At 40.2% G+C, this 21136-nt stretch overlaps 1 protein-coding gene across 2 annotated transcripts in view; it reads right to left on the minus strand.

Moving 5' to 3' along the window:
• PREP (prolyl endopeptidase) overlaps positions 1-21136 on the minus strand; it is a 134005-nt gene that overhangs the window by 97322 nt on the left and 15547 nt on the right. For both annotated transcript variants that reach the window (XM_003897963.4, XM_021937646.2), the window contains exons 3-6: positions 10175-10308; positions 8908-9038; positions 6146-6355; positions 1746-1867 (exon numbers count right to left, since the gene is read on the minus strand). In XM_003897963.4, coding sequence (XP_003898012.4) covers positions 1746-1867; positions 6146-6355; positions 8908-9038; positions 10175-10308 — 597 coding nt within the window. The remainder of the gene's footprint in view (positions 1-1745; positions 1868-6145; positions 6356-8907; positions 9039-10174; positions 10309-21136) is intronic.

Below are 21136 nucleotides of genomic sequence, written 5' to 3' on the forward strand. Positions count from 1 at the left end.
AGAAAATAGAATGGTGGCTGCCAGGTGATGGCAGTGGTGGGTGGAGAGGGGTGGGGTAAATGGAGAGTTATTGTTCACAAGGTGGAGTTTCCGTTTTGCAAGATGAGAAAGTTCTGAGGATCGATGATAACAGTTGTACAACAATGTCAATGAACTTAATGCCACTGAACTTGTAAGTTCACTTAAAGTACACTTCACTTAAGTACAACTTGTAAGTTATACACTTAAAAATGGTTACAATGGTCAATTTTATGAGATTACACATCACCTAATATTTTGGTAGCATATTTATCTTAATTGTATTTCACTCAGATGAAGGTAAAAAATGTATATTATTTTATATCTATGGTACGCAGAAGCCCTATGTATGAGGAGAAGATGTAGTAGATAGAAAACTTAGCAGAAACAATCTCCAAATAGATCTCAGAAAAGCCATTAAAAACAAATATGTGAGAAAAAAGACAATAGTAAATGCACAAGAAAGGCTGGTAGAGTGGGAAGTTAGATGCGAAGGAAAAGGCATAAAAAACGGACACATTTTAAGGTAACAAAGTGTTCTACAAATTTATTTTTAACACGTTCTACTAAAATCTGGCAAACTTTTTCTATAAAGGTCTAGACAGTCCATATTTTCAGCTCCGTGAGCCATACGGACTTCTGTGGCAATCACTCAACTCTGCAGTTATAATTTGAAAGCAGGTAAAAATGGGTGTGGTTGTGCTGCAAAAAAACTCCATTTACAAAAACAGGCAGCAGGCTAGATCCAACCCAGTGGCAGTTTTTTATTGACCCCTGGTCTAGAAAATCCAAATAAATAAAAGGACAATTTGGAATACAGAAGATCAATTCCCATGGAATAATATACCATAGATTCCTGTTTCGTCCCCCAACGAAGTAGACCTAGGAACAGAAGTTAAAATGGAAAATGTGCCTTTCCTGACAAAGTGCTAACTGTTTTTCAATAGAAGAGGTGTCTCGATGAGCTAAAAAGTTTGTAGTACATTCCTCATTCCCACTAAAAATGGAATACATCCCACCCATATTAAAACATTCAGAATGCTTCTCTAACAAGAAATATTTCTTAGCACACAGGAATGGACTAACCAGAGTCAAAATTTTACTCTAAGTACCCCTGAGTTTCTTCACAGCTGATTCTCAAAATACAGACTAAATTCCAGGCCAGTAACTTAAAAACCTATCACACTTCAAGAGGTTGGTTCCTGTCAAGACCCCCAAGAAATACATGAATATTGATGAGGAAATGTCTAAAAGATACTTATTTTAATGTAAAAACAAGTGAACAATATGCATGAACAATATGCATGATACACAGTTGTGTAAAACAGGGAAAGACACACACACTGTCTTTTCCCCATATTCTCACTTGTATGTACAAAGAAAATGTGTGGAAGGCTACTACACTCACCTCTGAGAAGCAGGATTCTGAGTTTTGAAAGGTTCATGTTTTACCTTACTAGGTACTTTTATAGTTTTTACTATAAGTAAAATTACTTTTTTACCCTCAAAGTATTACTTTTAATATTAAGAGTAATAGGTTGAGATTGCAGTTAAAAGGTTTATCACCTCCATTATTAAGAGTCAATCTGAATACCAATATTTTTAACAAAAGAATATTCACTCATGGGACTTCTACCATCCATAAAAGTCACCACATAATAAGCATATTTATACACACATCCACGAAACACAATCTTTGAGGGTAAAATTTCACAGCTGTACAATACCTCAGCTCCACCCATCCATTTAGGTTCATCAGGAAACTCAGCACACAAAATATCTTCTGACTGATCGGTTCCCAAGACATGGTAGTAGAGCTTTTGGTAGAGATTGGTGGATGTCTCTGTGCCTGAAGGAGTTAAAAATGTACATTGAAATGCACTTGGTAATTTTAAGAAAATCAATTCCACCCATATTGCAGAATGCTAGAAACATTTAAAAAGTTAAGTAGCTGGCTGCAGGATGCAAGGTTAACATACAGAAATCAATTACTTTCCTATATACCAGCAATGAGCAAGTAGACTTTGAAATTAAAAACAATACATTAGCACCTCCAAAAATGAAATATTTAGGTATAAATCTAACAAAATATGTGTAAGATCTATCTAAGGAAAACTGCAAAATTCTGATGAAAGAAGTAGAAGAACTAAATAAATGAAGAGCTAGTCCATGCTCATGGCTAGGAAGACTCAATACTGTCAAGGTATCAGTTCTTACCATTTTTGTCTATGGATTTAATGAAATCCCAAAATCCCAGAAACATATTTTGTGGATTGACAAACTGATTCTAAAGTTTATATGCAAAGGCAAAATATACTGACTAGCCAACACAATACAGAAGGAGAACAAAGTTGGAGGACTGGCACCTAACTTCAAGATTTATTATAAAGCTACAGTGATCAAGATAATATGGTATTAGCAAAACAACAGACAAATAGATCAATGGAACAGAAGAGAGAGCCCAGTAGCCTTTTTAAAAAACGGTGCTGGGACAACCAGACATCCACAGGCAAAAATATGAATCCAGACAAGATCCTACACCCTTCACAGAAATTAACTCAAAATGGATCACAGACCTGAATGTAAAACATAAAACTATAAAATTCCTAAATATTACAAAGAACTCAGCAATAAGAAAACAAAAATCTGATTAAAAACTAGGCCAAAGGCCTTGACAAACATCTGACCAAAGATACACAGATGGCAAATAATCATATGGAAAGATGCTCCACATTATATATCATTAGGGAAATGCAAATTAAAACAATCAGATATGGCCAGGCGTGGTGGCTCACACTTGTAATCCCAGCACTTTGGGAGGCCAAGGCAGGTGGATCACCTGAGGTCAGGAGTTCGAGACCAGCCTGACCAACATGGTGAAATCCCGTCTCTACTAAAAATACAAAAATTAGCCAGGTGTGGTGGCATGCACCTGTAGTCCCAGCTATTTGGGAGTCTGAGATAGGAGAATTGCTTGAACCCAGAAGACAGAGGTTGCCATGAGCCAAGATCACACCACTGCACTCCAGCCTGGGTGACAGAGTGAGACTCCATCTCAAAAAAAAAAAAAAAAAAAAATCAGATGTAACTACACACCTGTTTTCAGAACCCCGGTAGCACCAAACGCTGTCCAGGGTGTGGAACAAGAGGAACTCTCATTCATTGCTGGCGGGAATGCAAAACGGTCTAGCCACTCTGGAAAAGTTTTGGAGGATTCTTATAAAACTGAACAGACTCTTAACAACATGATCCCACAATCATGCTCCTTTACCAAAGGAGTTGAAAACTTGTGTCCAAACAAAGACCTGCATACAGACTTTTTATAGAAGTTTTATTCATAAGTGCCAAAACTTGGAAGCAACTGAGCATTCTTTCTGTAGGTGAATGGATACACTGTGGCACATTCAAACAATGATTATTCAACACTAAAAAGAAAGGAGCCATCAAGCCGTGAAAAGGCATGTAGGGAACCTAAATGTATTATTAGTAAGTGAAAAAAGCCTTTCTGAAAAGGGTACATACTGTCTAATCCCAACTACAGTATGTTCTGGAAAAGACAAAACTATAAAGACAGTAAAAAGATCAGTGACTGCCAAAGATTGGGGAGAGAAAGGAATGAATCGTTGGAACACAAAGGATTTTTAGGACAAGTGAAACTACTCTGTATGATACTACAACACTGGATACATGTCGCTATACATTTGTTCAAAGCTACAAAATGTACAACACCAAAATCAAACCCTAGAGTAAACTATGAACTTGGGTGATAATGATGTGTCAATGTAGATTTGCCAATGAAACACAAATGTACCACTCTGGTCGGGGATGTTCACAATAAGAGAGGTTACGAATATGTGGGGGCAGGAGGTACATGAGAAGTCTCTGTATTTTCTTATCAATTTTGCTTTTAAAACTGTTCTAAAAACTAAACTTTACTTTTTAAAAAGTTAAGTATCGGCCAGGCACGGTGGCTCACGCCTCTAATCCCAGCACTTTGGGAGGCCAAGGCGGGAGGATCACAAGGTCAGCAGTTCAAGACCAACACGGCTAATATGGCGAAACCCCGTCTCTACCAAAAATACAAAACAAATTAGCTGGGCGTGGCACTAACTAGTCCCAGTTACTCGGGAGGCTGAGGCAGGAGATCGCTTGAACCTGGGAGGCAGAGGTTGCAGTGAGCTGAGATCACGCCACTGCACTCCAGCCTGGGCGACAGAGCAAGACTCCATCTCAAAAAAAAAAAAAAAAAAAAGGTTGGGTATCGGTTAAATATCGAACTGAAAGTAATTAACTCATATTTGCTGATTTTGGAGACTTCTTTGAGGCTGAACTTCTTTTTTTCATGATGATGATGATGTACCAAGCTTTCAGGGCAAGGGAGGGAAAAAGGTGAGATAATACCATAATGTAAAACAAGCTTTATGGCACTTAAGCAATTGTCATTGAGCTCTCAGGAACACTGGTAAGAAGCACATGGCAGGAATTGCTTAGCTTCATTTCTAAGGGTCCCATCACAGTCTGAGAGGCTACTGAGATCCTAACAAGAGGGAAGCAAAATTACAGCTGGAAGAAGATGTTGGCTTTCTTTTATCTATCACAATTACTAATTATTATTATTTTGTGTCACTGAAAGCTGATGGTAAATAATGACTTTTGGTTTTTACAAGTTAACGTAATAACGTTCTCTAACATGAATTGGCCAGTTATACTTTTTTGTCTCCCAGAACATGGAAATAACTAACATTTTCTAACTCTGGGGCACTCTTAACACAGGCAGCTAATTTCGTTTCCAGAGCACAGATGTCTTTCTTTAGCCAACATCTTTGAATAAAAAGCCTACTTTTAGCTCCTCTTGTAATTCGTTGGTGAATTTATAAAAAAGGTCTTGATGTAGCCTAATCAAAAAGCAGAAAAAGCTAAACATAGCCAACAGATGAGAAGCACTACAGCTTTATTCCCAATTCAACTGCGGGGGAAAAAAACAGAAAAGCAAGCAAGGATATTTAAAGATGACAAAGATACAGCAAGTCATGATAAGGGGACAACATGTACAGCAGAAGGCACTAGAGTAGCTGTGCTTCTTGCCAGACCCCAGCCCTCAAGAAAATTACTGAGCCTTTGCGCCCAAGCTCCTAATCTCTAACACAGGGATTGTAAAACTTACCTGTAAAGACCAACTAACATAACAAGAAAATGCTACATACCACATTGAAATGTGGGGTAGCAAAAGGAAGAAAATGACACATTGTACCAGTAAGGTACAAGGTACATAGCCCTTCATGTCTGGGAAAATTAGAAGTGAAGCAGCAAAGAAAGAGGATCTTTGAACACAACAGGATCTTTGTGCAATTAAAGAGGAGAACAATAAAGGTGTGTCCAGGAAGTAACAAGGAGAAAAGCATGAAGATAAATGCCAACCAACAGGTGACCTATAACTTCTGGTCAGAGAAGAATATGCGATTACTACAGTAGTAAAATTTTATAATCACTCAACATCATCAAATAGTTTGGTTCAGTTTAAAAATTCATCTTCTCCATAATCTCCTTAGGAGATATAACACATCTATAAGGGACTGATTGATTGTAATAACGATCCCAATTTTCCACAGTTCCCTGTATCTACTTCTCCACCACTGAAAAGGTGATGGCCCTCTGGCTTGCTTTAGCCAAGAGAATGCAGCAAAGGTGATGTGCCAGGAGCAAGCCTAGGCATTAAGAAGGCTGTGCCATTCAGCTCCCCATCTTGTAATTCTACTGAGGTGCCACGTGAGCAAGCCCAGGCTAGTCTGCTAGTCATCCCAGCTGAGGCCCCAGATATGTAAAAGAGCCAAGCCAAGATGAACCAACTGACCTGCAGCTGACCACAGATACATGTTAGAACTCAGCCAAGCCCAGAAGAACTACCTGGCCAACCCACAGGTTCATAGCAAAAATAAATGGTTACTATTCTAAGCCACTACATTTTGGTGTGGTCTATTACACAGCAAAGCCAACTGATACAACACCCTTTGAGGAAACATGGTTCTGGACCATACAACCTCTACATAGGGTTTAGCATCTCTTTTCAGTCACTTGAAGTCACACTTCATTTTGTGAAAAATGTGCTTCCTCTGAAGTCTTCGCTCACCATCACTTTTTCCATCCTGTTGGGGGTATGAGTTGTAGAACATTCCCTTCCCATCATGGGTCCAGGCCATACAGCTGAACTTGACTCTTTCAAGCACATCTGGAAGCTCTTTGGCACCATCAACTTTCATGAACTTGATTGTCACCCAGTCTGAGCCACTGGCGCTCAGACCATAGGCAAAATATTCACCATCTTCGCTGAACGCGTAACCTATGGGACACAGGAGAAATCATCCAATGACAACCATAGGAACGCAACTCCACTGCCCTCTATGCCATCTGACAAAGCTCTCTTCCGTAACACGGAGGCAGAATGTGGCAACAAAAGGGATAGGAATCTGGTAGTGAGGAATCCTGGGGGCTCAGCCCGAGTTTTACAAGAATTACCCTTATAACCTCAGACAAGCTTCCTAACCTCTCCAGGTCTTCATTTGTCTATAAAATGAAATATTAGATTATATGCCTACTAAAATGCTTTCATTTTGAAATTTTTATAATGCAACAGGCAGTTCAGTTAAAAGCAGAGCTCATCTGAGACTTCTGTCATATTTTATTTATACTCTAAAGGGAATGAGAAAAAGGAAACTGCTTTTAGAGTAATGACTGAATTATGACACATACCATATAATAGAACTAAATTGGAGCCATTAGGTAATTTGGGGGATTGATTCCAAACTATCTAAAATCCCTTGTTACAGCCTCATTTTTGGAGCATTACCTGTGCACAAGGATTAATGTCCACACTGTCTGACCATCACAGGTCCAGGTAAATAAAGCCTGAGGGTTTGCAGTGAAGGTGCCCAGCGTGCACATTCCACAAGAAATTGTGAAAGGAAAAGCAACATGTCTATAGACTGTCGTATCATGTACAATCCTTTAGGGCCCTGGTGGAGTGTCCTAATCACTATGGAATGTTTCCTGGCAAATACTTGTGTTTCATATTAGCTGTTTCAATTATGAAGTATGTAAAGCATTTGATACAACACCTCCTATTGAAAACTCTGACACCAGAGATTTCCTCTTAGGCTGTTTGCTAAATGTTATTTGGGACTGAAAATTTTAAGAAGCTCAACTATTATTAGAGGTTTCCTATTCTTTTACATGGAATTTTAATTAATGAGGAATTAGTTTAAAATTTCACAGAACCTACTCATTAACCATTGTAAGTCCTATAAAGGATCTAGGCTCATATGTATGTAAATGCAGAAAAGAGTCTAGAAAGTGACAGGAAGAAGAAACACATTCACCTTTTATTCTACCTAGCACTGGAGTGTTTGAATTGTATGTGTGTGTGTGTGTGTGTGTGTGTGTGTGTGTGTGTGTGTATATATATCAGAAAATTATCAGAAAAATTGAAATTAAACATTTTGATTTGAAATGTATGTTTAAAAATCATATACTATAAAAAGAATCTGAATGTTTACTCCTTTTGTGATAACTTCCCTATAATACCGCTCTTAGAAAACTCAATGACTGTTTGAGGCAGGTCTCATGCCTAATTTATCTTCTCACCCATCACGGCTTTGTCCATGGCAAACATTCCATAAAGAAGTCACTGGAAGAATGCATTATTGGGGTGGGAGTTAAGACCCTGTCCCTCCGGATGGGTTGCAAGATAGATCTTTGTGGAAACTAAATAAATTCCTATACGGGATATGTTACTTCAACAGAACCTGTGTATTAAATTCACTGAAAACTACACGGTCAGATTCATGGAAGAATCTGAGCTGGCTGATGTCTTATTTTCAATATTGGTTCAATAAAGGATCATTGTTTATATACACAGCCTATTCAGAGGGAGGGGAGGGTGGACCACTGAATGACTGGATCATGGTTAGAAGTGTTGATATAAAAGGGTCTTTGCACAGGTCTGATGGAACGGGGCTCTATAACTCCCATCTTATTGATTACAGAGGACTTCAATGTCTCAATTTCTCAATTCTAGAGGGCCGTAACTAATCATATGGGTTTTTTTTCTATAAAACCAGAAGATACTACAGGGGAAAGGCTGAGCTAACATCATCTAGGACATTATCATTGTAGAGTTTACAATTATTAAAACACAGAACTGGAGAATAACTTAGTTCCTTACTCTAGAACTCTGCTTACTGCACAAACCTGGGATAATCTTCTCTGTGGCCTGTGGAGGAGGTTACCTTAGGGGCAGAGTTAAGCAGGAGATGTACAGCAACTGTGGACAAACTTAGTCTTTAAACCTGCATCTTCAGGGAACAGGACACCCAGCTGTTCAATTTCTACAAGATTTGTGTGTTTTTACTTGTAATTCTGACATGCTGACAATTAACTAGATTTTTAAAACTCTGACGCTTCCTTCCCAAGAGGGAAATTGATCTGATAAACATTCTTTCCTGTTTAATATTCATAGTTGGAGCATTCTTGGTACAGCTTAAATTTCTTATGAAAGATGACTTATTTTTTTCTAATCACAGGTATGTCTCAGGGATGTTATAGGAAATGATGATGATACTTGAAGATTCCAGAAGCCTTAGAAGCTAATTTGGATCCAGTGTGAATTATTCTCCAGTTCTGCTTCATGCCATCAGAGTGGAAAAGAGGAATGTGACTATTCATGTATTCTAAATATACTGTGCAAAAATTAGCTTTCCTGATATTGTATGTGCATCTGTTCTACAATATGGTCCACACCCTGCCTGGTATTTCAGAGGTAAAGCAACTGCACTAACTTCAGAACTCCAAGTGAGGGTCTTGGATGTTCCACGGGCCTCTGTGTATAGCACTTACCTCGGAGTGCCACTGTGCCATCATCAGACAGTATGTTGGGGTCCAGGAACACTCTGGCGTCACCCTCTAAGGAATCCTGTACATATAATACTCGCTGGTTCTGCAAACCTGTATTGTAAAAATAAAAATACCTGGGGAACAGAGATGGTCTTTATTTAGCTGTGGAGTTTTCTATTTGTGGAGTAAAACCAAATACACACAAGCAAAAACCAAAACAAAACCAAAACCCTACAAAGGTACAACTGTAACCTGGCCATCACAGGGACGTGGGGACATAGGTGAAAGGGCCCATCATTTCTCGCCACCTAGAGCTTGTTAACAGAACTGCTTTCCATATTCAAATCATGTACTGTAATTCTGCACATTAGCTAAGTAGAGACAAATAAAGACCATTTTATGTGTTAAAATAAAAACTGATATTCAAATAAAGCAGTAACTTTTTCTTTTAAATGAAGAAGAAGGCAGACTTTTCTAAAATCAAATTCTGGTTCTTTTCCTTAGCGAGGCTGCTATGGTGGAAGGTCAGCACACTTTCTCTGTAAAGGGCAAGACTGCAAATATTTCAGGCTCTGTGAGCCATACAGTCTGTCACTATAATACTCAAGCCTGTAGCTGCAGCACAAAAGCAGCCATGGACAATACGTAAACCGATAAGCATGGCTGTGTCCCAATCAGACCTTATTTATGAAAACAGGTAGGCAGGCAGGGTTTGGTAGGCAGACTCTACTTTGCTGATCTCTGTGTAAGAATGGTAGAGGGCTGAAGAAAGTCTAAAGTAAATGTGTGATAGTGGCTTCAAACAGATTTAATAAAAGATCAAGAAAACGTGTGTAAGTGGGTGTTAACGGGACAGGAACAAGAGAAGTGAATTCACCCATTTCACCATTCTTTGATGGAAGAAATACACAGAATTAAATGTTTCCAAGTAGTATACGTCAAAGATAATTAAATTTGGAGGCAAACAAACCTCCACTGCTGTCTATGAATCATCCTGTCTCACCAATTACTACCCGTAAGACAACAACAATTTCCTATAATCTAGATTTCTTTACATGACCTATCTCTACTAAATTTCTTAACCATTATTTTAACAATTCGGACAATATGTAATAGATCAAAAATATTATTCTCATATTCAGACATAGGAATTAATTCCTTATAATGAATTAATCTTACACAAGGACAAGTTATCTGGAATTTGTATTTTACAACGTAAGCAAGCATTTACTTTGAAAATAAAAAGGAAATTCAGTAAAAGCAGTCTCACCGTTTTCCTTTCTTGAAGTGGCAACTATACTTGGGATAATCATATAGTTCAGTCATTCTCTCTTTGTATAAACCTCTGATGGGACACTGCTCAAGAAATGGCACAGTAATCTTATTCTGGGCCTCCACAAAGGCCTGTGGAGAAATTAAAATGGACAAAGCAAGTTAAATATAAAATTTTCCATGTGAAATGTTATCCACTAACATGTATCAGAAAAAGCACACTTTGTCTCTCAGCCAGTGCCTCTTCTCTCATTACCAACCTCTCTCACCTCCTTACTCTTCTTCATACCTGCCCGGCTCCTGCCAAGTGACTGATTAATACATAGTAACAACCAGTGCTTACATGGCACTAATTCAGCTAATGCTTAGAGGGCAAGTATTAACTTATTTAGAACTCACAATAATCCTACGGAGAAGGTCCTTTTATTAGGCCAACTTTACAGATGGGGAAACTGAGGTTTGGAGTGGTTAAAAAGTTGCCCGACATCATACAGCTAGGAAGTGGCAGATGGCAGAGTTGGCTCCCAGATCCACGCTCCTAACACACTATACTGTAGCTCAGATCACACACTGCCAATAATCTGCATTTATATAGCGCCATGGTTCCGGGCTTCTCATTCAGCAGCTGGCCATCCCAAGGCAAGCTAGAGTTAAAAAGAAAAAGTTAGGGATACCCTGGTGCTATTTTATCAATTTTGGTTTTGACTTGCTAAGACCTACTACCATGTTAATTTCAATCAGAGAACTTTGCTAAAATTTGCAACCAAAGAACATTGAAAAAACATTGGAGGCCGGGTGCAATGGCTCATGCCTGCAATTCCAGCACTTTAGAAGGCTGAGGCGGGTGGATCACTTGAGGTCAGAAGATCGAGACCACCCTGACCAGCATGGCAAAACTCCGTCTCTAGTAAAAATAAAAAATTTGTTGGGCGTGGTGGTGGATGCCTGTAATTCCAGCTACTCAGGTGGCTGAGGCACAAAAATTGCTTGAATCTGGGAGGTGGAGGCTTCAGTGAGCCAAGATCGTGCCACTGCACTCCAGCCTTCGTGACACAGGGAGATTCTGTCTTAAAACACACACACACAAACAAAAAGCACCAGAAACAAGTGGCATTGCAGAAGAATATCGGCAACATGGTTTATAAGAAAGGCAAGAGATGGCCGTCAGGAAATACTGGCAGTGAAGGCAGGAAAAGGGGCTTTTACAAAAGATGAATTGTATCCAAGCACAGCCGGTTTGTAACTAACCAGTTAAAAAGTTGACAATACTATAAAAACTTGGCCAGTAGTAATTCACATCTGACTATTACCAAGAAATGAAACAAGAACATTGTATCAGCTTTAAATTCAATAGAAGATTTCATCAGATGTCTATAAATAAGTAAATCATCAGAGAAAAACTTAAGGAAATTAAGACCATAATATATTTTGAATGGCAGGCAAAAATGCATTATTATCAGAGTCCACTTTTGGATATATCATCAAGCTCTAAGGGCCCATCCAAGCTCAAAATGGTCTTCAAATGTGCAACAATGCTTTGGGTTCCCCTACAAAAACCACCAATCCCGCTCTGGAGAACCATGATTTTGTGGTGAGACTAACTGTTCAAAAAATCAGTGACTATGATGCATTTAAAAACAAGAGACAAGGGGTGTAAAGTATGAATACAGTAATCAACATTTTTGCAAGAGTGCCAGTTCAAGAAAAATAAAACTGTTACAGGTCACATTTCTGATTTCATATAAACAGAAAATAAAATTTACTGAGTCCCACAGAAATACAATTCCGACTATCACTAGGGATTGGTAATCTTTGCCCTGGCCCGCTTTTCTGCAGCTCTGGAGATCAGAATGGTTTCTATATTTTTAAAGAGCTGGGGGGAAAAAACAACAGACTTATGTGGCTTGCAACATTTAAAATATTTACTATGTGGCCCTTTACAGGAAGTTTGCTGACTGCACTTTCCCTCATTAAAAACATCAAGGAGGAAATTGGATTTTGTTTTTTAGTTATAAAATCAATGCCTATCTGAGAAACCACTCAGGGGAGCATTTTGGAGATCACAAAGTGTGTCCAAAAGCACTACTTCATTTTACAGTGGAAGAAAACACCATGCATACTTCACAGATATGGAGGTGGAGGCAAGTGGTATTAAAGTCCCCTGGTTAAGGTCATGCAGTGAGTTAGCAAAATTACTAAGAGACTGAAAAAGGAGATGGAGATGAAGCAGATCCACACAGGAAAGAAGGGAGACGCAACCTAGGGCTCCTATGATTTTCTTCTCCATGAACTGGGCTGTGCTGGGTAGGAACATCAGGGAGCTGGAGCATCCACATGGACTAAACACAAATCTTGTGTGTGCTTACACTGATCGTGGCATTGTGGATGGATGAGTGACAAGTCCAAGCTAAAATCCCTGTCATCATGGAGCTCATTCTACTGGGGACACACCCGCAAAAAGCCAGAGGGTTGCAGAATGGTTGGTTCTAAGGACATGTACACAGGGTAATCAGCAGAGCAATGCTGCTTGCTACAAAAGTGTCAACTACAGATCAGTGTTGGCCTGAACTGTTTGCTACCAGGCCACAATGAGAAGAGTACGGAAAACAAGAGTGAGTGCTGAAAACCTTGACGGCAATTTGACATGACTATAGCATCTTCATTATATCTTGGAAAAACCTCAACCCACAAATGGTTTGGAAATTTACAAATCAGCCATTCCTTGCAGATCTTGAAAATCACTGGGAAAGAAGGCACCTAATTAAGCAGGGTGGTCACAAAAGCCCTTCTGAGGAGGTTTCAAATTGAGGTCTGAGAGGGAACAATGACGCAAGGTGGGGCAGAATGTTTCGGGCAGAGGAAACAGCAGGTGTGGGAGTCCTGGCTCCCACAGAGGGAACAGCTTGGCAGGTGTGAAGAAGAGTAAAGACGTGAATGAGGCTGGGAATGAGCTGAGGCCAGAGGACCAAAATGAGCTACAGCAGGCGGCACCTGGTGGGCAGATAGGATGTTTCAATCTCTCATCGAAGTGCAAATAAGCCATGATTGGGTAAGGAGATTTACCTTTTTTTGAAAGATTACTGTGCTTTGGATGGAGAACAGACTATAGGGGAGCAAAAGTGGAGACAGAGAGAGGCCAGTTAGGAGGCTGGGACAGTGGTTTGGGTGAGAGACAAGGCCGAGAGGAATGGTTGGTCTCTAAAAGGGGTGGGAACAACCATTATAATGGGAGTGGAGACAAAAAAAACAGGCACAGCACATGTTAGTTTGCAGTTTTGGTGGCTATTTCCCAGAGGGCCTCACCAGAACGTTCTAGTCAGAGCCCTAAGAAGGATTCCACTCTGAGATCTCGACATGCTGAGGGTCCTGCCCTTCCACTGAGGGATTCTCTAAAGAGAGCACCCTGAAGATATCATTTCCCTGATCCTTCTGATTTGCATCAGGCTGCACATAGGCCCACAGTGGGTTCAAGGGTCAGAGGCTGCTCAACAGATTGCTCAGTTCCTTTTCCTTGGAAAAGCAGAATTGTGTTCTCCAGCTGTTTCTCTATTTTGCTTTGCTTCTTTTACATGTCTCATAGTAAAATTACAACTACTGCAACAGAATTCATCTCACCCTGAAGCAGACACACTGGCTTTTCACATATAAAATTTTCATAAAACTGTTATGCCAGGCATAAAAATGCTACCAAATAATGCTAGGATTAGTAACATCCAATTCTGTCACCTCCTACCCACAAATGTTAGCTAATTACTTTAAATAGACCATTACTTAAAGACTGCACTCCTCTAAGTCAAATATCTAGATGTAAAACCAAAGAGTGTCCGAATTCCTAAAAGTGTCAAGTTCTTTCATAACACATCTTTACAACTCGGGCAAATCATTTTCATGAGGGTGGTAGAAAATTTCTGTAAAGAAGCTTTGTTAAATTTAGGGTTTCATAAATGCCAATAATATTTCTGATATTTCAACCAGGAAAATACCTTCTCGGTCATTTATGTATTTAACAGGTTATACCATCTTGGTTGATCTAAAAATTAGAAAAAAAATTGGGGAAAAGGGAGAAAAAGAATAAAAATAAAAAGAAAATGGAAGAGTTCCATGGTGATAAGGAGGCAGGGTGAGGAAAACTCAAATTCCTTGTTGTTCAAGGAGTTTCAGTACCTGTAGTCTCATTCTAGGATGTATTAAAATAACTGAAATATGAAAGCCCCAATGCATGCAGCTGAGCTGCTAAAGAGAGTCAACAGTTTAGATTTTAAATCCACAGATGAATCTGAACACATTTTCCTAGGAAAGAGTAGCTGCTCAAAACTAAGAAATCTTACTTATATCTCATTTGCCTTGACTATTAGAAAGCTTAAAAGCAAAGCAAAGCTTCAGTTATGCAAGATCATTAAGTTCTAGAGATCTGCTGTACAACAGTGTACCTAGCAATACTATATTGTGCACAGAAAAATCTGTTACAAGGGTAGCCGTCATGTGAAGTGTTCTTACTGCAATTTAAAAAAGAAAAAGAAAAGCTATCTGGCAAAGGGTGGCTTAATTTGGGAGCCGAGATTCCTTTGCTCCTAATGTCTTCAGAAGAATTTCTTCAAACTGCCCTCACGTACTCTATTTTAATACACAAAATACTGCAGTCCTACAAAATAAGCCAGGCACAGAAAGATGAATACCTCATGCTCTCACTTATATATTTTATTTAAAAGAGTCAAACTCACAGAAACAGTAAAATGGTATTCACCAGAGGCGGGGGTTGGGGGAGATGTTGGTAAAGGACACAGCGTTTCAGTTAGACAGGAGAAATAAGTTCAAGAGATCTACTGTACAACATGGTAACTACCTGAAAATTGCTAAGAGGGATTTTAAGTGTTCTCACCACAAAAAAAAGGACGTGAGGTAATGCATATGGTAAATAGCTTGACTTAGCCATTTCACAATTTCTACATATATCAAAATAACATGCTGCACACCTAAATATATACAATTTTCACTTGTCAATTTAAAAAATTGACTTACGAAATACAGATATAGGCTCATTTACTGATTGCTCCATATCTGAATATATAATTCTAACTTTTCCCTTTCTAAATGGAAGTGTAAATTAAAAATACTGTTCACTTAAAAAATACTCATCTTTTTACAATTCTTACATAAATGAATAAAAATTATGCCTAGAGTTACTAAATAAATATTTATACAAAACACTACAATGTGCACCACGGTGATTAACAAGATGAATGAAAGACAAAGATATGTGCTAGAGGAGAACAAATAAAGGGGAAGCTACTTCCAGGGCAGGGCAGGGTGGGCTAGGGCAAGTGCCGTCGGCAGGCTGGCAAGATGACCAGGGACTTCCAGGTAGAGACTGGCTCAGGCCCAGGTATCAACCTCCCCTCTTCTGAAATACCAATGAAAACTAGGAATGGTGCTAGCTACATCCCACAAACTTTGAGGAGTATCTGCTATAAATAACAAATATAGGACTTGGTTAAGCAATTATCAGGGGCTTCTGGAGAAAGTGGCAAAAACCATAATTCCAGCTTAAGAGAAAAGTGGGGGCAGGACAGTTGGATCCCCTCTCACTTCAGCAGAATTTGGAATTTGGAAATGACTCTCCAAGTACAGGGACAGCCCCATCAAAAGCAGCCTAGAGGCAGTAGAGCTCACCCTGAGGCTGTAGGACTTAGGGCCAGGAGGGCAGGACAGTCAAGGTAGGTCACAACCAAAAGAGAATTAGATGCAGCTGCTTTTCAGGAAACATGTCCAGAAATGGAAACTATAAAAGATTGGAATAATGTACTTTCCAAGGCTAATATCTATGCCAAGGAATCTCTACCACTAAAAAAAAAAAAAAAAAGAGTGCTCATAATTTTCCAGGACTTACTGAATGTTTACAAAAATTAGCAGCCCATCAGACAACAAAGGGGGAAACTTAAGCCCCAGAAAGAAAAGCTTGTTCAGGTCACAGTTTTGACCACAATGCCATTAACCTAACCCCATGAAGTGCTTTCTTTTCCCGGCCCACAAGCACCCACCTGCTCATTCTCAAGCTGGAGAAATATTCTCATTCAGTCAATGAGACTCCAAAATCCTTTGGGCTCAACTTTAACATAAAAAACCCAGAGTGGGCCCATCTCTTCTCCCTGGGACCACCTGCTCTTGGGTAAAAAGGGCTCATAGTAAGCTTCTAGCTGCACACGACCAGCAGGCTAGGCGGGGCCTTCTAGAAGCCCCGTTAGGCCTCTTTCCACCTCTCTGCTTGTCCCCGTGTGGGTAAATCAACTCGTTCCCTCACTGGGGTCAGTTACTGTCAACTGGGGAGGAAGCAGAAACCATCACTCTGACCTGACATTCAAGCCTTGTTCTCAATACTCGTCACGACCAGGGAGCCCACTCAAAACTAAAATTTTAACCCCTTTAGGCTCTGTTCCTTGGTGTATACTCTCCTGACAAAAAAACCTGAAGAGGTGATTTGCACCTCAAATCCAAACCTAACTAAATATCTGATCATGAGGACATTAAACACACATATCCTCTCTCTCCTGAATAAGTCTGTATCAATGAGGAAATCCAAACTGTAACAAGATTACTTAGAAAATACAAAAAATTAAGAAAAACAAGACTATCACACATTAAGGCTCATGGGATGTGGCAAACACTGTTGGAGTTGACATCTATTTCTTTCTGGTGCTGTATGAAGTCCCACTGATAGTTGGGGGGAAAGGGTGTGACTGCTGCCAGCCAATCAGAATGTCCCTACCCCAGACCAGGGCTGGGCAGGACCTCAAGTAGGTGAGGCCGTGGTTGATCTCAGGGCTTTCTGGCATGACTCACACATCAGGGAGCCAGCCTCTTCCGGTCCTGCACTACTGAACTCAGGAGCATGCAGGAAGCAGGCTTAGGAGACTGAGTGCTCATGCTTGGTTATGCCAGGTACTGAAGGGCAGTGATCATACTGTGACTGATGAGGAACATCTGGCTGGAATGGTGAGAGTTATACCTTCAGTAAGTTTGAGGTTTACCCTCTTTCTCCATCAGATCGTATCATCTGCAATTGAGCATTCTCAGTGAGGATTCTGGGTACTGGTCGCTTGTACCTCCATCTGTCATAGAAAATGTGACAGACACCTCTGTCTGTATTCTAACTATGCTAACTCCCTTCCATGTTCTTTATATAAGTAAACCCTGTTCATTTTCATAAGCAAAGTCTCTCCATCAATTCTAACCCACAGGCAATAGTCAACAAAATAGTGATAGTAGTAAACCCAGGCAAAATAATCAGAATCCTTTTTTAGGGACAGAGATGAGTATTTGAAGACAGAAGTTATCTCAACTTAAGACACTTGGGGCTACAAGGATTGTGTGCAACCCAAAGAGACAAGACCCATCTTTCTCTACCACATAGGAGCAGCTGCTGGAAAAATAAACTTATCAGAGAAAAGCAGATGACCTTAGAGAAAAAGACAGGTTCCCAAAAATACAACATGCACTCCTGGATCGGACTGTGCCTAAAGGCACTTATACCCTGAACCTCAATAACATGAGCCACTCAGCTCCTCTTTTTATGTGAGCTGGCCTGAGTTGGGTTTCAGGTACCAGTAATCAAGTGTCCTGACTAACACAGCTTTCCTTGGAAGCCTCTGGTTTTCTGAACGAGATGGGACTGGATGACCATGAGCAGGCTGGAAAGAGGAGAGCTGACCAGAAGCTTGCTCCAGGGCTGGCTGGGGATGACTGAACAAGTTCTTTACAATAAAGGCGTTTTAAGAGAAAGAATGAACTTTAAGCATTAAAATAAAAAATTTAAAAATAAGAGAAAATAAGAAATTGATGAACTAGAAACTTTTAAGTATGAAACTTAGACTTCCTAGATATGCTTTAAAAAAGAAAAAAAAAAGCACATTTAGCCAAAGTTCTGGCTAAACTAATCAAGCAAAGGTGATGCTACAGATACTCAAATTTAGAAATTATAAACAAATATAACCGCGGATTGGGAGAGTAAAGTCATTTTAAAAGCATATTACACATAACTTCATGATGGTAATTTTTAAATCTCAATGAAATGAATAATTTACTAAGAAATACAAAGGACTAAAATTGATTCAAAAAGAAAGCAGAACTGAACAGAGCAATGACTGTGAAACAAAATGGGGGGAAAGAGCCCAAGAATTAACTGCAATAAAAGAACTTGTCCCAGATAACTCTAAGGATGAGGTCTTTCAAATTATCAAAAACCGTAATTTCCATACTATTTAAACTGCTCAATAACAAGTGCAATGGTGAGCATTTATTAAGCACTTACTGTTTGCCTACTACTTTGCTAAATGGCTCAAAAACACTATCATTTAATTTTAACAATTAGATGAGGTGGTTTTCTCCAAATTACAAGTCAAAAAAATGAGGCTACAAAACATGACCAATGTTGGACCAGGCATGGTGGCTCACATCTATAATCCCAGCACTTTGGGAGGCCGAGGCAGGCAGATCACGAGGTCAGGAGATCGAGACCAGCCTGGCCGACATGGTGAAACCCCGTCTCTACTAAAAATACAAAAATTAGCTGAGCGTGGTGGCACATGCCTGTAATCCCAGCTACTCAGGAGGCTGAGGCAGGAGAATTGCTTGAATCAGGGAGTCAAAGATCGCAGTGAGCCAAGATCGCGCCACTGTACTCCAGCCTGGTGACAGAGAGAAACTCCATCTCAAAGAAAGAAAGAAAAAAAAAACCAACATGACCAATGTCTAATAAAATTGTGGAGCTAAGATTCAATCCTGACTTTCTGCCTCTAAAGTTGCTCATTTAACAACTATACACACTGCCTTCCTATGAACAGGCAGAGGTTCCAACATCTCTAAGGGTTCTCATTAGTTGCTAGAGGGAGCAGAGTAAAAAGAAAAGTCTGGAAGAAAAGAGACAAGTTAGGAAGTTACTGAACATCTAGCTCAGTGGCAGTGTACGCAGGACCCAGGGAGGTGCTGGCGTGGACAAGAACAAGCAGAAAGTTATGAGGTTTTATGGAGGTACAACTGGAGCTCCAGAGAGTCAGGTATATGATTAAATGAAGAGCTGATTCAAATGGTCAGAGGATCTGGAAGAGTCCCAGAAATTTTGTCACATGCCTTGATTTCTCCCAATGAGAAAAACTGGAACTATTAACACTAATTTACAAAGATGCTATAAACAACAGTGAGGCATCTATTAGAACTTAGCTGCTTATGAATAGGCCCTTAAAAAAATGAAAGGTATTATAATTATTCTTTTTTTTTTGAGACGGAGTCTCACTCGGTCGCCCAGGCTGGAGTGCAGTGGTGTGACCTCGGCTAACTGCAAGCTCCGCCTCCCAGGTTCACACCATTCTCCTGCCTCAGCCTACCAAGTAGCTGGGACTACAGGCACCCGCCACCATGCCCGGCTAATTTTTTGTATTTTTTAGTAGAGAGGGGGTTTCACTGTGTTAGCCAGGATGGTCTCGATCTCCTGACCTCGTGATCCGCCCGCCTCGGCCTCCCAGAGTGCTAGGATTACAGTGTGAGCCACCGCAGCATCCTATAATTGTTCTTTAATCAAGCAATCTAAGTATTCCCTAGGGAAGTTTTCCCAAACTTTCTGGGTCTGAAGAATTACCTGAGGGTGAGGAGTGGGGCTCCTGGAGAACAGATTTATACTGAAATCCAATGCTCCAGATTGAAGCCTGAGCATTTGTATTTTTAACAAGTGCCCTGGTCATTTTTATGGCTAAGTACTTTCTCCCCTGAACATGGCAGAATGGGATGGTGAATTAGGCACCTAAACATGGTGGGGGGGAAAAAGAAGTTAAGGCCAGGTGCAGTGGCTCATGCCTGTAATCCCAACACTCTGGGAGGCCCAGGTGGGCATATCACTTGAGGTCAGGAGGTCGAGACCAGCTTGGCCATCATGGTGAAACCCCATCTCCACTAAATATACAAAAATTAGCCAGGCGTGGTGGCGGATGCCTGTAGTCCCACCTACTCATGCTATTCGGGAGGCTGAGACACGAGAATTGCTTGAACTCGGCAGGTGGAGGTTGCAGTGGAGATCTGCCACTGTACTCCAGCCTGGGTGACACAGCAAACCTCCATCTCAAAAAACAAAACAAAACAAAAAAGAAGTTGAATGAAATCAGTTATCGTAGTTCTTTAGATGTTCACTTTTTAACAGCTGTTTTCCCAAAAATACCATATCTGATGCCAGCATTTTTCACTGAAAAACTTCAGATGACTGAAACCAAAGCTGAGTAACTGCTTACAGAGAAAACAGCAACATTAAATGTATACAAGTACTTGAAACAATTCATCAATGATTTAGGGTGTGCTTTTCTAAAACGGAGCTTTCCCTGAGAGCGAACCAATGGGGCTGGAGTCTTAACCTCCACAACAGAAGCATCCAGTCTTTTGGCTTCCCCGGGCCATATTAGAAGAAGAATTGTCACGGGCCACACATAAAATACACTAATACTAATGATAGCTGATGAGCTTAAAAAAAAAAAAGAAAAAGAAAGAAAAAGAAAAAGTCACCAAAAAAAAAAAAAAATCTCAGAATGTTTTTTAAGAGTTTACGAATTTGGGTTGGGCCGCATTCAAAGCCATCCTGGGCCACATGTGGTCAGTGGGCCGCAGGCCGGACAAGCTTGTGCTACGAGATGTGGCCTGGCCTCCTTACTGCTCCGATCTCTAGCAGTGCAGAGATCAGGTGGTTTGCCCATCTTCAATCTCTGGTCCTCCCAAGCTACAATGCAAATTCCATGCTGGTATGGGCATCTGTCTTACTTACGACACCGCATCCCCCTTATTTAACCCAATACTCAGCACAGGGAGCACACAGATAAACTAAGGAGAGAGGAGGAAAGGTGAAGGAGGAGGAGGAAATGAAGCACATATGGAGAAAAGAGAGAGAATGAAACCTACAGGCATGTGACACTTGGGGTAGCCAGCATCC

This window comes from Papio anubis, chromosome 6, assembly GCF_008728515.1.
Source record: "Papio anubis isolate 15944 chromosome 6, Panubis1.0, whole genome shotgun sequence".
In the NCBI taxonomy this organism is placed as follows: Eukaryota; Metazoa; Chordata; class Mammalia; order Primates; family Cercopithecidae; genus Papio; species Papio anubis.